Raw genomic sequence first — 17,973 nt, forward strand, 5'->3', positions numbered from 1 at the left:
TAAACATGTGTTGTAACCTATAATCAGCTTTGTTTCACTTCTTTTGACAAACATTTTAATGTTTTATTTTCCCAGTTTTACTGCACTGACATGTGACTATTTGCATTGTTATTGGGGCTTTTTTTTTTTCTTTCTCTCTCCTTTGGTTTCTTTGTATTTAGTGCTTCGGGTAGGGAAACCACTGAGTCCACTGTGTCCCAGCAGCTGAGTGTTGGAGATGACAGCCTGGGAAGCTGGTCTAACCTGAGCTTTGAAGATGATCACCCAGATGATAACAGCAGCTTCCTCCACCTCAGTGACAGGTAAACACACCTAACTTTATATCTATCACCTCTAGAGCACAGTCCAACTTGGTGCTTTAAAATATACGTTAGAATGGGGTCTGAGAACATTTGTAGTGCATTCCTTATTATACACTTATTTATGCACAGCTTTTTAACCAGAATTTGAAAGAAAGAATCAGATTGTGATTTATGGAGTGGCTAGCTACTAGTTACACTCCATAAATCTTTATATGTTATACTAACATATAAAGATTTTTTCCTTTGGTTGATTTTTAGCTTCAAGCTTTTGTCTGTAGCAATAAAAAATCTACCTAAGGCACTTTCGCTAAAACGTCTGAAGAATCCTTGAGAGTAAATAAACTACATACGGGGCGCTCCCCTTGAGAATTAAAGGTTTGGTTGTTTTTTTTTTTTTTCCTGTTTTGCATTCACACCCACAATAGTAACTCTAATGTCACATAAGAACCAGCTGGTGGTTGGGTTAGCAACTATAGCAACCACAACAAGTCTGAGAACAAAGTGATCATAGCTGTGTGTCGTGGGTTTCATGATTAGCTTAGTTGGAAAGCAGACATGCAGATTTTGACTTTACGGTTGAAATCACCCAGTTTGTGCTCTTTAAGGTGACATTACCAGTAACTGCCTTTGTGTGTTGTTACACCTTGAATGTATAATGACACAGAAATCTTTGCAGCTCCCAATAACACTCATGATCACCACCAGATCCCAGACAAATAGATCCTTTGTGCCTGTTTTAACATATGCCAGTGGCACAGTGGGTAGCACAGTTGCCTCACAGCAAAAAGGTCCTAAGCTCAATTCCATCATCAGGTTGGAGTCTTTCTGTGTGTGATGCATGTTGTAGGATAGGCTGGATAGGCTCCAGCCCCCCTGCGGCCCTGTAAAGGATAAGCGGAAGCAGAAGCAATCAAGAAAAGAGAAACAGAAAAGAACTTCATAGAGACCAAATTATGCTTTATAAACTGCTTACTGTATTATGGGAAATCTCCCAGTAGACTGATACTATAGAAGCATAACTAAGGGGTGGTTCAGGGTTCCTTGATCCAGCCCCAAATGTAAGCATTAAAAAGGAACATTTTAAGCCCATTTTTCAAAGCTGACGGTCTGTCTCCAGACTTGTTTCTATTTGTCAAAAATTCCCTTTTTTGATAGAAGGTAAAAGAGGCGCGACAAAATGCGACGCACAGCACATTCTAGGAACTTTGATTGTTGCTGGTTGCCGATACACTGAAAACAGAGGACGTACTACTACAAGAAGAACAAAACAGTAATAGAGAAGATCGTTACTAATCATAAATTTGGTTGTAGGGCTGGGCGATATATCGAGTTTTTAAAAAATATCAATATATTTTCATACAAGATATAAGATTTGACAATATCCTTTATATCGATATAGTCTATGTTACGTTATAATTATACTTGTGGAGCCACAAGTTTGCCTCTCTTTCGTCCACTTTTGTCTCTGCGCAACATTACTTGGCCTCGCCTTTCCCTCACTGAACACAACTCCCCCTCCTCCCCCATAGCTTCACCTGCAGGCAGCGACAAGATGGACACGGCAAATCTCCATTAGCAAGTTGTGGGGCTGGATGGCGTCAATGTGTTAGCAAGCTAACCGCGCTACCGAGCTAACCACGCTGACGACATGCAGCCCACAGGGGCTGCACGGCCTAAAATCCTTTCATTTTCTCAAAAGTTGACAGCGCGCCTTATGTATGAATTCTGGTTGTGCTTACTGACCGCGAACCGATTTTAGCTGGTACACGGCGCTCAGCAATCTGTCAAATGTTTTAGTACGACTTTGGTAAGCTACGGAGCTGCAGCGCTTGATGGATTGTCGGAGCATTACGGCTACCGTAGTCTGTAGCCTCGCGGAGTGATACGTACTGTGCTTCAACGTAATATTACCGTATTGTGTGTGTATAAGGGCCATAAAGAGGATTTCAAATCAAGGCTGTCAGTCACGCAGTAGAAGTTGGGAACAGAGCAGCTGGGAAATCTGTCTTTGTTATTATGCTCAGCGCGTGTTAGTTTACATTTTGACTGCACAATTATGAGCTTTTTGTTATGCACAAAAACAACATTGTTTTCTTTTATTTATGGAGATTGCATGATTATTTAATAAATGCTGATAATTTATTTTTGAGTAATTTCTTCATGTAAATCTATGCTGTATGTAAATAAAAATGCCTGTGTGACATCTGGGACACAGTGTGACTAAGAACTCTCTTTTTGTTCTTAACTTATGGCTTTAAAAAAATATCGAGATATATATCTTATATCGCCACCCACCTAAAAAATATAGAGATATGAATTTTGGGTCATATCGCCCAGCCCTATTTGGTTGTATATCATCATTTCTCAGATGGTGTAATGTTCAGTACCAATTATTTTGTATATGATTTAACCCACATTTAATTACCTAACGTTAAATGGAAGAGGTTTACTACTCAGAATAAATGCTAATATTAATATGGGGGAAAAAACCCAAAAATTAGTAGACAGTGGAGCTCTTTAATGGTTTATTATTGCATTTCACTGTTTAGCTAACAAAACTGAAATGGTGCAAGCGTCATCCTGAGAAGTTTCCGACAGGTAAGCTGAAATAAACCTTACTGTACAAACATGAACATAAATACTTATTTATGTTCATGTTCCAAACTCTGCACCATGGCCAAGACTAAAGAGCTTTCCAATGATGTCAAGGACAAGATTGTGGGCCTACACAAGGCTGGAATGAGCTACAACTGTGACGCACTAACACTAACTGACCCATTCAGAGCTGACCTTACTGCTCCAGGGTGCCGGCGTTTTAGTGCTGTCGTGGAAGGAAAGCACCGGTTTGCATTGAACTTTGTTTTCTGTGGAATACTTTCAAAATGTTTAAAATCTCAGTTTCTATTTTCTTCAGTCGTTCTGTTTTGCCGTTTGTGCTACATTCTTCTTCAGTATTGTCTAGTCTTGGCAGACGATATAGGCAATACTGCCCCCATAGTTTCCTGTAGTGTATTGCAGTTACAACACAATTATTAGCATATGAAAATGTTAACAATAAAATTCCACGTCAAATAATTTTTATAGTCGTTGCAGCTCTGCTTGGTACAGACTGATACTGCATGTCTTGTATGCAGTATCAGTCTACATGTGGGTATGCAGTAAAATGTTTTTTCATCATATTGTGACAGCTGCTACTATTTCTTTTGTCACAGCAAGTAGTATCCTTTCAATTTAATAAAAAAAAAAAAAAGTGAGTGAGCCTGATAAAGTCTCTGGGAAATGGGCTGTTGACAGTTCTGGCAAGGGTTGATATCTCTATGGAAGCAAACCTGACAATGGGTTTGTTCCCAACATGCTAAAAGAGCATATTGTGTTAGCATTAAGTTATTTTGGCCATCAGGGCAAAGTTAATGTGTCATAATATTTTCTAAAGGTGTGTCTTTAAGTGCTCACCTCTCTTCAAGTGCTGTTTCTACTGGAACAAAGTTCACCATGTGTAATTCATAAGACATTTCAAAGGCCTGCTGCTACTATTTCTGCTCAGCAGATGAAATAACAGGGGGAAAAATGCCTTTATGAGTTTAGCGAGACAGAGATCAGGCTGACTGACTAGATGAATCACCTCTCAGTATGCCATTCAGACCACACCTGCCACTGAGGTAATGCAGATTAATAGAGGTATTTTTAGATATCAGAAACATCTCTCCCTTTTAGTTAGGCTATAGCATGCCACGGTATGCAGGTTCCAGCCAGCAAGGCTAATCATTCACTAATTATAGCGAGAGTGTATATTGTTATGCTTCTGTTGCCAGCTGGTTGTCCCGCTGGAAGCCACATGATTAACGAGATTATGTGAGAACAAAAATGTAATGATCTCACATCTCAGGACTTTAGCAACAAATGGGCCCAGTCAACATTAAAGCTGATTCAGGGGGGTGTACAGTGGAAAAAACCTGCATCATTTGAAGAATCCTCCTCTGTTTTTTCAACCTCACCTGACATTTAAAGGATTATTCCAAATACCAGAAAGGGTCATCCACCTCCGTGTTGTTTATTGACGATACATGACAGTAAGCTCTTATAGCAAATGTGATGAAACTGCTTATTACATCCTGATCTTTTGTTGCATTTTGGTAGCTCTCTGTGTTAGCCACTTACTGTGTCAGTGTTACAGCGGTGTGTTACCTGCCTTCTGTGTCCAGCAGTAATGGGAATAGCAGTAGCTGGAGCAGTCTGGGCCTGGAGGGGGAGGCGTGTGAAGAGCGCTTGTCATTCTCCCCCTCTGACAGGTTGGTCAGCACCCGATTGGCATGGCTATCCTTGGAAAAGAGATGCACACAAGACATGGGGGTTTACCTAGAATGTGACAAAGAATGAACTGAATTTGCTATGAAAGCACCACAAAGTACTGAAGTATGTGATACATCCACCAGTGGAAAATCTTTCTTCATCATATGAAAATGATTTAAACTGCCACTCTACAATAGTCTGATTTATACTTTGTCTCATACTAGGAACCACCAGCCCCCTAACATGACCATACTTGAGCTTTAAACATTAATAGACTTGACATGGCAAATGCTTGTTGATGCTAATCTTAGCATGCAATGTGTTGCTTAAGTTTTGTTGGTTCTGCATTGCTTGCATGCAATTTTTTGTCTTTGTGGGAAATATGTAGTGCTATTATTTTGTCCATGTTGTATTACCTCTGAACAGCCAACCAGTCCCTGAAGAACGACTTGGAGGGTTATTTTTCATTTAATTTCATAGTTTTAGAAACTATAATATATTAACTTTCAAATTAAGTCTCTGGCATGCATTATGACCAGGCATTCCCCCCCCACCCCCCCCCCCCCACACCCCCCCCCCCCCCCACCCCACACACACACACACACACACACACACACACACACACACACACACACACACACTTATCTAAAGTCTAGTCACAGAGCAGGTTTCCTTTTGGAAAATCCCAAGATAGACCCAAGCTAGTGAATTCTGGATATACCCTGTGGTCTCCTCCTACTTGGGTGTCCCTGGAAAACCTCTAAGTTAAGCCTCAAGGCACCTTGATCAAATACCCAAAACACCTCACCTGCCTTAAGCAATGGGAGTACTCTGGGCTCCTTCTGGATGTCCAAGCTCCTCAGCCAGTCTTTTCGCCAAGCCTAAACTCATTTTTCTTGCTTCTTTCCTAACATTATTTTTTCAGTGACCACCCAGAGCTCATGATTTTAAGTGAGAGTTAAAACGTAGATCAAAAGCTCTGTGGCTGGTGCGCCAGTTTACCTGTTTCTCTCACACCCCACATACTTTTTTCTTGTGAACAAAATCCGAAGATACCCAACCTTTTTAGACTAGGGCGGGGTCTCTCCCCAAACCTTGAGTTAGCAATCTGTCTTACTTTGTGTTTTGCTGTTTCATGAATGTAAGTGATTCATGAAACTGTAAGGATATGTAAAATAGTTGGAAATGTCATACAAAGGGAAAACTAAAGCTAATCTTAAACAGGTAGTAGACATGGTGGATGTTTAGAGGTGGCTGCATATATCAGTCTTGCAGCTGTTGCAACTAGAGATGGCACGATACCACTTTTTTATGTCCGATACGATATCATAAATTTGGATATCAGCCGATACCAATATGAATCCGATATAGTGTGTTTTTTAATCAATAAAACTGTTGTTGTTGTTTTTTAATATTTTGTATAAGTTCAGACTCAAGTTAAAAAACAAAACAAAACACTAAAGCTATTCTGTTATACCTCTATGCAAAAAATATACTGCACCCAAAATATTTCATAGTTCAGCAATACTGATCAATCTAATAAACTTAGAACTACTCCATCCTCCCTGTTCTGGTATTTTAAAGAGTAAGCACCCTAACTAATAGGGTTCTAAAACTCCCAGCAAAAAAAAATAAAATAAAAATAAGGAACCACCCTCCACCACATGATGCTTAATTGACGTAATCAACTTCAATTTGATGCAGTGTGAAAAAAATGCCCAGAAATAAATTATTTTTCAAGAATAATTAAATAGATTCAACATCTTTCTTCAACAGCACTGCAGACTACACAGATGGCACCTTCCCAAAGGAAAAAGTACTATAGCTTACTAGGGTATATTAGACTTAATAGTTACTATATACAGTAATGGACTTCTATACATTTTACATCAGATTAAAACTTTGGGTGTAAGATTCGGATAATTATTTATTAAAAGCTCGACATTTTAAATGAGAATAACAAAGAAAAGTATGTCTTTGTGCCCCCTTGCTAGATCCGCCCCTGCACAGTTACCACCCATCAGCTAAGTAGAAAAGAAAGTAATATTAAATAAATTCTAACAACAGCTTATCAAGCTTAAACGTGCTGCTGTTGTTCAGCAGCTGGTTTCTGGTGCAAAGTGGGCAATAAACAAACAAGAGAGACGGACTTGCGACAGAAAAGCCGATCAGCTGATCATTGATCAGTTTCACGATTGAAGTAGCAGCAGGAGAGGGAGGGGGAGAGAAGAGGCAGTCGCTCCATATATCTGTTGTTAAGCTTAACGTGGGAATGCTTTACAAACATTCAGAGATGAACTTACACATTTGCTTTACTTCTTTCTGGGATAACTTCCTCAGAGATGAAATGCTGGATTGGTAGCGAGGCTACAAACACACACAGCCGCTCTATCACATGAGGCATACTGCTGAGACGTGCTACGGTTATGAGCTGAGTTACGCCATGTCGCAAGTTTTGTGAGGTGCTTTTTTGATATTTAATGGATCGGATTACATTTTTTTCTTCTCTCTGATACCCGATCCAGTAATTTACGTCAGTATCGGACCGATACCAATACGTAATATCGGATCGGTCTATCTCTAGTTGCAACGCAAAGATGTATTGCCATGTACTACCCAACTGACAGTACTACCAACCATTTATTGAGTCTTCCTTTCTCAGGCTGATGAATGGATTTTCTTTCACCTTGTTTGGCAGCTTCAACTCAAAATGTGCTTTTAGAAAATTCCAGTATCATTTCAGCTCTAGGTGCTACCACTGAACGGCTGTATTGAAAATCTAAAAAGCTAACACATTCAGTTGTCCTTTTATAAGATATTTTTGACCGGATATATTAACATAGCCAGTCTGTTTGTTCTCAGAGGTCTCAAATATCAGAGTATCTCTGCATCTTGTCATTCCCTTATTAGTCCATGATCAGAGCTCACAATAAATATTCACAGGTTTGTGCATTTTGATAGTCATAACATCAACTAAAGCTGATAGCTTCCAAGATTATATCAAAAGTGCAACAGATTTTCCAATATGAAACATGTCAAAACTTTTAGTTAAACAAACGTGTTACAGGTCAGAAAAAAGAAGAAAGGATAACTTAAAGCTATTCTGAATCCACATTGATGTGTCTTTCTGATTAAAGCAGAGCACAAGGTTGACTTACAGATTTGCATTTTGTATTAGTTCTTATACTAGTAATTGTACTTTCATTTTGATTTTAGTTAGTGTAGTTTTCATCAGTTTACAGTGGTATAAAATGTATAATATATTGTAATTTCTTCTGTCTAGAAATAATGTTTATAGTAACAGAATATAATGTCAGTATATAATGACTAGCATTCAGAAAATATTTAATAAGTTTCCATACTGTTTTAGTGGTAATAAATCCCAAGACGATTATTGGTTAATAATTTCTTTGTGATCTAATTAATATTCAGTTGCTTGTTAATAATATAACTACTAAAAGTATTTTTTAAATTCAGTTTATTAGCATTATAGAGTTTGTTTTAATAATAAGCTTTTTTTATATATGTTGCTCACACCCAAGAGATCATCAAGAGATGTTAAAATGGAGGGAAAAAAGTTTGATTCATGCATTGTGTGAGTGAAACCTCAAGTAGACGCACACACACAAAGATTTTCTAACTAGGAAGTACTCCACACCTATAGGTTTATACGGTTCAGGCACCTCCATTGATGCCCATATATATTTTGAGTGCATAGCTTTATCGCCCTCCTTCTTAGTTCGCCTCCTCTCCCTACTTTTTCAGTGCCGTCGCTCCTTCGCAGTCTCAAACAGTGAAACACCTTCTTAAACGGTTTTCCTTTCTGAAAAGAAAATGATATCCTTATATCCTAACGCGCAGAGCCTGAGTGTCTGTAGCTGTGGGCTGTGTCAACAGGCCTGTGATTAACAACCTTATAAAGTGGTGAAATGACTGTTTACCTGCTGGCACGTCACACAGCAAATATTTGCACAATTGACAGAATGGATATCAAGTAGCTTTTCAGAAGGGAAAAATCAACTTTCACACTGATCAAGATCTCCTCTTCGTCACTGCGCATTAACTGACAAAAGACACCTGATCAGAAAAGTCAATTTACAGGAATTCAGGAAAGATATACGGCATCACCGTGTCTAAGACGTCTTTTGATCAGAAGTGCTTTGATTGCAGTGTTTGTGTGCTTTGCTTTTGTCAAAGGCTATTAGCTTTAGTGTGCTTATTGCCATTTCTATATCTTTGCATGCATCCTTGTGTGTCCGACCTGTTCTGTCTTCTTACTAACCTGTGTGGCGTTTCTCATCCAACAGTGACAATACAGAGGACAAGGAGGCTGAGGTCAAAGAGGAATCAAGTGGTAAGCACATTTTATTGCCTGCAGCATCTTTCTTTCTTTAATGTTTTTAAGTAGACTGTGGCAGTGCTACAGGTTAATACTTGGGGAGTTTTTGGGACATCTCATGGAAAAAAAATTTTGTGCTCTTGCTCTTTGCTGTCCGAGACAAGTTGGATTCCAGCTGACTGTGTTAGTCTGTCTGTGTTGTTGCCGGGGATTTAACCACCCCCACATTCAGCCACACTAATACTCATGCATGCACTCCATCCACAGTCAGTCGCTCTGCCTTCTGTATGTCTCAGACTACAATTGCCTCCACTTAAAGGGGGGTCCTTATTGTGTTTGCTGTGCTATGGAAACCTGGGTTTGAGCAGATCAGGACATAGTGTTCTAAAGAAGGAGCGCTAGAAAACTGAAAAGGTGTGGCTGACGGCTGAGTGAATCTTTTTTCTCTGTGCTGCAGGGACACTCTGTGTGGACAGGACTCAAGTGCAAACTCCCAGGACTGTGCTGGTCATAGCAAACTCAGATGTCAGAGATCCTGGGAGTGGCCCTAAGCACGTCACCCTCGACCCCCAGCTCAGGAGCATGCTACAGTGGCTGGCAGCCTCCATGGCCGACATCCCTCAGATCCAGCTGAGTCCTGACAGAGAACTGCAGCAGGTGATTGTGGCTATATTCCTCACAAACAGGTTCCCTCTGTGGTCTTCATTAGTCAGCACTAAAACTCTTTTTAAACCACGTCATGTTGCTTCAGTGAAAGAAGTCATTCTTTCCGTGATTGTCTGTTTTGAAGGTCAACAATCCTGTAAAGTTCTGTGCTGGTTCCCACCATACTGTGCTTTGCTATGGAGACAAACAGCTGAGAAGCACCAGCTACTGTGACGATTGAGCTGTAGATTTTTTTTTGGAAAAATCACCAGTAATTTCACCAGTTTGTTCCTGTTTTCTGCATTTCAGTAAAGGTCATAGTCATCGCTGTTAACTGACAAAACTTAATGGTATATCTTTTTATACAATTTCCAAAGCCTGCACAGCCAGTAAAATTGTGGGGTGATACAGATCCTGATGTTTAAATATGGCCAGTTGCAATGTTCATATACTAATTTTACTCTTTTTCCTTTTTTATGTTTTTCTTATTTAAAAACCCTGTGTTTGAACAAAAGCACAATCTCAAACATTTAACACTGTAATATTGTAATAATACAGCAAAACATCTGCTACTGGGATGAGATTCTCTTTGCTTTATTTGATGGATTTTGGTCAAATAATGCCAGTGTATGGATATGTGACCTACACATATTCTTCCCCCTATTTTTCTATTAGTACCTACTCTGATTGACTCGCCACAGTTTTCAGGTTTTCCATTAGGTCATAGTACCTGGTACTAGGTAATAAAATAGTACCTTCTCGGCCGGGGTTCCAAGCAACACATACTAAAATGTGACATCGTCAGACTGCATGCCACCGATTGGCCTGGTCATTGGCATCACTCGATGGGTCATGAGAACATAAATCGCTACAAAGAAACAAGTCTGACAAAAAGCCACAGATCGAGCAGCAGATTGATCGTACTCGATTTTAATGGAAAACCAGTCGATCTGAGTAGAGTCGTGGTGAGCCGTGGAGAGTCAATCCGAGTAGATACTAATGGAAAAGGGGCTTAAGTGTGTTTCAACTTGGGAACGGTACAAGCATTCAAGAGCTTCGTGTTTCAGGAGTGTGTTACAATGACTTTTTAGGCATTACATTTACTTTAGTAAACATGATTACATTACATCAGGTTTAATTTCAAGCCCTTACAATTCTAATTTAACTGTCTATTATTATTATTATTATTATTATTATTATTATTTTATTTTATTTTATTTTTTTGAAGCACGGCTCTCTGCTTAAGTTATATTCAGAGAATTTTTGAGTTCCTTTTTTCCCCAGGCAGGAAGAAGTATTAACTAACACCCTTTCACTACTACTTCAGTAGTCAGCTTGTAAGGAAATCCTAAAGATTCTGAAAGTACAGGGTGGGCCATTTATATGGATACACCGTGATAACATGGGAATGGTTGGTGATATTAAAGTCCTGTTTGTGGCACATTAGTATATGTGAGGGGGCAAATTCCTCAAGATGGGTGGTGACCATGGTGGCCATTTAGAAGTCGGCCATCTTGGATACAACTTTTGTTTTTTCAATAGGAAGAGGGCCATCTGACACATCAAACCAATTGGTAATGTCACAAGAAAAACAATGGTGTGCTTGGTTTATACGTAACTTTATTCTTTCATGAGTTATTTACAAGTTTCTGACCACTTATAAAATGTGTTCAATGTGCTGCCCATTGTGTTTTATTGTCAATGCAACCCTCTTCTCCCACTCTTCACACACTGATAGCAACACCACAGGAGAAATGCCAGCACAGGCATCCAGTATCCGTAGTTTCAGGTGCTGCACATCTCGTATCTTCACACCATAGACAATTGCCTTCAGATGACCCCAAAGATAAAAGTCTAAGGGGTCAGATCGGGAGACTTTAGGGGCCATTCAACTGGCCCACAATGACCAATCCACTTTCCAGGAAACTGTTCATCTAGGAATGCTCGGACCTGGCACCCATAATGTGGTGGTGCACCATCCTGCTGGAAAAACTCAGGGAACTTGCCAGCTTCAGTGCATAAAGAGGGAAACACATCATCATGTAGCAATTTCAAATATCCAGTGGCCTTGAGGTTTCCATTGATGAAGAATGGACCCACTATCGTTGTACCCCATATACCACACCAAACCATCACTTTTGTTGTTCCAACAGTCTTGGAGGGATCCATCCAATGTGGGATAGTGTCAGACCAATAGCGGTGGTTTTGTTTGTTAACTTCACCATTCACATAAAAGTTTGCCTCATCACTGAACAAAATCTTCTGCGTGAACTGAGGGTCCTGTTCCAATTTTTGTTTTGCCCATTCTGCAAATTCTGTGCACCGATCTGGGTCATCCTCGTTGAGATGCTGCAGCAGCTGGAGTTTGTAAGGGTGCCATTTGTGAGTACCTAATATCCGCCGAAGGGATGTTCGACTAATGCCACTCTCCAGTGACATGCGGCGAGTGCTACGCTGTGGGCTCTTGCTGAATGAAGCTAGGACAGCCACTGATGTTTCTTCATTAGTGACAGTTTTCTTGCATCCACATTTTGGCAAATCCGACACTGAACCAGTTTCACGAAACTTAGCAAGCAGTTTGCTAACTGTAGCATGGGAGATGGGTGGTCTCGTAGGGTGTCTTGCATTGAAATCTGCTGCAATGACCTGGTTACTGCGTTCACCAGATATCAACACAATTTCGATCTGCTCCTCACGTGTTAACCTCTTCAACATGTCAATGACTGTGAACAAAGAGAAAGTTGTAAATAACTCATGAAAGAATAACGTTACATTGAAACCAAGCACACTTCTTTTTCTTGTGACATTACCAATAGGTTTGATGTGTCACATGGCCTTATCCTATTGAAAAAACAAAAGTTGTATCCAAGATGGCCAACTTCTAAATAGCCACCATGGTCACCATCCATCTTGAGGAGTTTGCCCCCTCACATATACTAATGTGTCACAAACAGGACTTTAATATCACCAACCATTCCCATTTTATTACGGTGTATCCATATAAATGGCCCACCCTGTAGAATGGAAGGCAGAGCCTTCAGTTGTCAGGCCTCCCGTGAAACCAGGTCCCAGTTTAGATTTAGGACACAGTCCCTCTCTACAAACCCAGCTTACTGTGGTTCAGGTGACCCTGAACATCCCCCTTAGTTGTGCTGCAGTAGGCTTGGGCTGCTTGGGGACTTCCCATGCTGCGCTCAGCAATTCTCCTTCAATCCCCACATTTCACACTCTGTGTTTTTATGCCACTATTGCATCTCATTAACTTTTATTTACTCTCTCCTGTAAGTTATGTTTTGTTCAGTTTGTTGCTCGGTATCTCTCCTTTTCCCTCTCACTCCACAACAAGAGGGAGTTCTTCCTCCCTGACATTGCCAAGCATTTGCTCTTTCTAATATTATGAAGTCTTTTCAATACAAGATAAATGCCTTGAGATTACTGTATAATCAATGTGTCCTTTCAGCTCCCAGCGGTGGTCCAGAGGCTTCGAGAGAGGAAGTGGAAGGTGGGTGAGCTGCTGCACATGCTGCTGCGCTACTGTGATGTGAGCCACAGTCAGCCCGAGGCCAGAGAAGAGGCACTTGAGGCCAGCAAAGAACCTCACTGCATCTCCCTCTTCCAGTGGCTTCTGGAGCGCACCTAAGGCCTCTGTTTTTTTTCCCTCCTTGCTCTCCTCTCATTATTTCCAAACAGGGCTTTGCAACCTCTATGAGCCCCTAAAGGTTGCCCCACAAATCTGAACTCCCTCTCACAAATGTGGGCAGCACGTGTGTTGCATTGCGTGTATGGCATGCCATCTTTTCCCGTTTTCTTTTTTTGTTTTTTTTTTCTCCCCAGTTTCTGTTTTGTTGCTGCAGTTTCATCAGTTATCAGGCCTGTATGTGTAACCTGTGTTGATTTAATGAGGTGTCTCCTTTGCTCGCCTACACTATTGAATCAAAGGCCTCAGACCTTGCTGTGCTTAAGCTACAAGGAGAAGTGGGGGAAGACCCACCCGGTGTGTTTCCAGAGGGAGATGCAGTGTGTTGGGAGAAAAGACAGACTGGGAATCCCCACAGCTGCTGGGTGGATAATGTCATCACACCACCTCTCTGGTGGTATTTCCACATGTTGAGAGACCAACTGTACACGTGCACATATGCACAGACAAACACATTTTGATTATTAGAACCATTTCAAACTAGAAAAATTTGCATTTCCTGCAAAAATGCTGTGTGGATGCTGTAACGCTGAAGCTGTCTGCTGAAAATAGCTGAAAAAGATGAAAAGTTGCAAAAATTGTATGGTGGTGAAGAAACTGAAATTTTTGCTGAAAAGAGGTGAAATGTTGCCATGAGCAGGATTCGAACCTGGCCCTCCTGGCCTCAAGGCGGCTACTCATCTCACTGACCCAAACTCCCAAACTCGTTCTTACAAAAAGCAGAAGCAGAAGATGCTGAGATTTGTGCTGATAAGAGGTGAAAAGGCTGAAAATTCTGCTGAAAAGAGGTGAATGAGCAGAATTTCTGCTGAAAAGAGTTTTTTTTCTGAAAACAGCTGAAAAAGCTGGGATTTGTGCTGAAAAGGGGTGAAGAAGATAAAATTTGTGTTGAAAAGAGTTAAAAATGTTTAACTGTTAACTGAAAGAATTGTTGCCATTAGCGAGATTTGAACCCGGGCCTCCCAGTCTGAGGACTGGGTGGATGGGATGCTTTACAGCATCCACACAAATACATGAACACAATTCCGTTACTGTCTTGATCCACTAGAGTTGTGCTGCAGTAAGTACATTTAGCTTTTCTCTAAATGATTCACTACGCTGCCATACAGAGAGGTTGATAAAACTCTGTTTAAGCCCACCTCTGTAGTTTAATGAACTGTGCTGTCATTTTTGCGATGATGATCATGAGCAAATTTATTTGGCCACTGAATAAATAAGAGTTTTACCTAATACTGTAACCCTGCTTCTTCTAGTAGCAATCTACTTGGTTGTCATACTTAGTAAAATATTAAAGAGGAGAATGAGACATAGTGAGGATTTATTAAAAAAGAAAAGAAAAAATAATCTTTGTATGTATGTACAAGGATTATTTTTCTATTTCTTTTTATAGATGTAAATATAAATATGCCTTATTTTTTTGAAGGTGGAGTATCTAATCCAACATGAAATGCTGCTTTTACTTGTGGAGGAAATGGTCACTTTGGCTTACCGCTACTAAGCTGGGTGACTGATCACCCTCTGCAGTTCAGTAGTTAATTGCGTACGCCGGTCAGCTGTGTTAGTGGCCCTCGTCCAGTCTTGGGGAAGATCCAGTGACGCAGATAGCAGATCATTGAGTAATTAAAGACACCGGCTCTGTCTGCACGTCGTAAAACCGCAGGCTAGCAACATCTGCGTAGCTCAGGCCTGGACTCACACATTGCTCCACAGTCACCTCGAGGAGTCGACAAGTATGAATACCACAACTTCCGTACAGTAACCTGCCCCCCTACCCCCACCTCATCAGTGTAACACACACACCCTCATTACTCACCAGCCCCCACATGCACAACACTACCAGCTACTTGCTGAGAAGCACTTTTTTTTTTCTTACCCCCCCTCCCCTTTTGGACTTAGCCTGAGGAGAGACTGGGCGTTTCCTATCCCTCCTCTGTGGACCTAAAATCAATCTACAAATTAATGGGATACATTTGGATGTTTGTATTTATTTATTGTTGTTGTTGTTTGTTTTTTCTGTTTTTCCCCTAATGAGGGACTGAAGGATGACATGATGCTGCAAGGTCGTCAAATTTAAGTTTGAAACACTGTAATATACCACAGTCTCACATGTATTATTATAAAACTACGTGTTGTCGGTGGTGTTCGCCTGCATGGCTCAATCTAACTTTTAAAGCTTAACATTGTTACTCTCCTCCTCCTCCTTGTGCCGGCCTACAGTAATGTTGCAGCAGTGATTCATGTGTGTCCACACTGCCTCACAGTATGCTAGAGGCCTCTGCAGATGCCTTGTTTGTTCCTGCTTAAATCTCTAGGCTGCCCTATGGTCATATAATCTTAAAGGTGTTTGTTCTGTATGAATTGTTTACACATTACAATATTAATAGAAAAAAAATACAATGGATTTTTTATATATATATATATATATAAATAAAATGGGAGCAGAAATCACACATTGAAGTATTAACCTGAGAGGTGAGGGACAGTATATATACTGGTTTACATTAAAGGAATGTATTAAAAGTCACAGACACTTGAGTGCTTCACTGTATAGATTCTCTCCTGGTGTGACTGCCTAGTTTGTAGGACTTTCCCAGGTTTTTCCCAGCACCCTGCCCCTCTTCTTCTGTTTTCATTCTTGATCTACTTTACATTCCTGCTCACCCCACATGACCTACAGTAGCGCTAATGTTGTCGTATTTGTGAAAGCTGAATCTGAACCCGCTAAGACTGCTGTTTAGAAGCAGATGCCGTAAAATCTGTTTTTGTTACACTCGTTCCCATTGTTACTTTCTGCCTCCCTCTTTAACTCCTATTTTGGGGCGTTTATACAAGAAAAAAAAACAACAAAAAACATTCGAGAGTTGTACCTTACTTCTTCTCACTTGTGTATTTTCCTGCTTCCTTGTAAGATCCTGCCAAACAAAGATATTTAATAAATTATAATAAGTTATATAACAGTGAGTTCACTACTTGTTCTCCCAGTGGCATTGCTAAATAGTTTGCACATTCTAAGCTTGAAATCAGAAACTATACATTTATTTGTCAAAGCTTGGTGTGACAATAAAGCTTTTTCATGTGCTCTAGTTTTGTTTTTGTTTTGATTAATGTCTTAATGGTGAGAACACATCCATGTATCAGCACGCAGAGTATCGTTTCACATTGCTGAAGTGTTGTATTACAGGTATTGCAGGTAAAGTCTGCCAGTTTTCCGAAAAGGAAATGAACATATTTTTTTTGGCAGAAACATGCAGCCATTATGCTCTTTACTCGTGTTGTAAAAATGTTTTGTCTTAAATAATTAGAATTAGCATGAGAACTTTAATTTCAATGTTATTTTATCTGAAGGGGGGGTCCCTGCAATTTCCACCCTCTATTTGTTAACTTCAACAGCTTGTGGTACCAAAAAAAAAGGAAAACCCACTTTAATAGAAGTAATTCCTCAATAACCACACTGCAAACAATCTTTGACCAGATATCCTTCCTGTATATCTGAGCTTGGGACCAGCACTAGCAGTTTGCTAGTAGGAGTCCGCTCGTGTCTCTTCCAGGTGTTGAACTGGGGATCATTTAAACCTAAGTTGAATACATTAACCACTGTGCCACAGAACCTTTTTTGTTTTTCCAAGCTGCAACTAATCATTTAAAATCAAAAACAATCTTACTGTCAGCAAAGCACCTTACCAATTTGTTTCAAGCACTTGGATGAAAAGCATTTCTTGGATGCTGATTAAGGGTGAGTTTCTCACTGATGACAACCTTTGCTGCTGTTAAACTGCAGCTTCCTCCAGACCTAATATAAAGGTGTCACTTTACTAGGCGAGGCAGCTCTCCTCCTCACCATTATCTGTGCTGCATGTCTCAAAGAAAACAGAAGAGCTGTGTATCTATTGAATGATGGCTTCAATAACAGTTCATGGTTATGCCTGGATACGGCAGCACAAAACAACCATTGTTGCTGTGTGATTAGATTGTACCACACACACACACATTGGGTAATGTTTGGTACAATGGCCAGAGCCTGTCAGGATACAGCTCTCTTAGCAGCAGATGAATGGAGATGTCTGTCTGACACAGAGGAAGAAAAAAGACGAAAGAGAGAGGGAGGAGGGAAGGTGGGAATACCTAATTGCAGGCTTTATCGTGATAGATAGGGAGAGGAATGTGTCTGACAAGCACATCTTTGATCTCTTGAGTGTTGGCAAGCCTACTGACAGACAACAAGAGGCTCTTAGACCAACCATAGAAACATATGGGCTGCTCAGCTTGTGGGTGACCTGACTGAGTGATGTCATTTCCAGGAGCTTTCTTGAAATTAGGGAATAACTGTATGGGGGTAAAGAAAAAAGAGAAGGCATACTGAGAAAGACAGCATCCTTCCTATATTAGAAGTGACATGCCTTTCTATCACTCCTAATATTTCAGATCATCAAACAAATTTCAATATTAGACAAAAATAAGGTGATTAAACACAAAATGCAGCTGTCAAATTATGATTGTATTTATTAGGGGAAAAAAAAGCAATCCAAACCTACCTAGTCCTATGTGAAAAACTCATTGCCCCATAAGCCTAATGGGTGGTTGTGCCACCCTTTGCATCAATAACTGCAATCTGAAAAATAACTCTTTCATATCCTTTTGGAGGAATTTTGGCTCATTGGAACATGAAATTTCAATGGATCTCAATCTGACTTAAGTCTTAA

General features: G+C 40.2%; 1 protein-coding gene across 4 annotated transcripts in view; it reads left to right on the forward strand.

The window, feature by feature from the left end:
• Positions 1-16,356, forward strand: part of akap11 (A-kinase anchoring protein 11) — a 28,689-nt gene extending 12,333 nt beyond the window's left edge. For 2 of the 4 annotated variants that reach the window (XM_006805949.3, XM_035914406.2), the window contains exons 8-12: positions 162-302; positions 4,505-4,591; positions 8,900-8,946; positions 9,389-9,588; positions 13,037-16,356. In XM_006805949.3, the coding sequence (XP_006806012.2) occupies positions 162-302; positions 4,505-4,591; positions 8,900-8,946; positions 9,389-9,588; positions 13,037-13,216 (655 nt within the window). In that variant the 3' untranslated portion in view covers positions 13,217-16,356. The remainder of the gene's footprint in view (positions 1-161; positions 303-4,504; positions 4,592-8,899; positions 8,947-9,388; positions 9,589-13,036) is intronic. The other 2 variants (XM_006805950.3, XM_035914407.2) reach the window with 2 other exon arrangements.
• The last annotated feature ends 1,617 nt before the right edge of the window (positions 16,357-17,973 follow it).

The sequence above is a fragment of the Neolamprologus brichardi genome, chromosome 16 (genome assembly GCF_056152115.1).
Source record: "Neolamprologus brichardi isolate AB-2024 chromosome 16, ASM5615211v1, whole genome shotgun sequence".
In the NCBI taxonomy this organism is placed as follows: Eukaryota; Metazoa; Chordata; class Actinopteri; order Cichliformes; family Cichlidae; genus Neolamprologus; species Neolamprologus brichardi.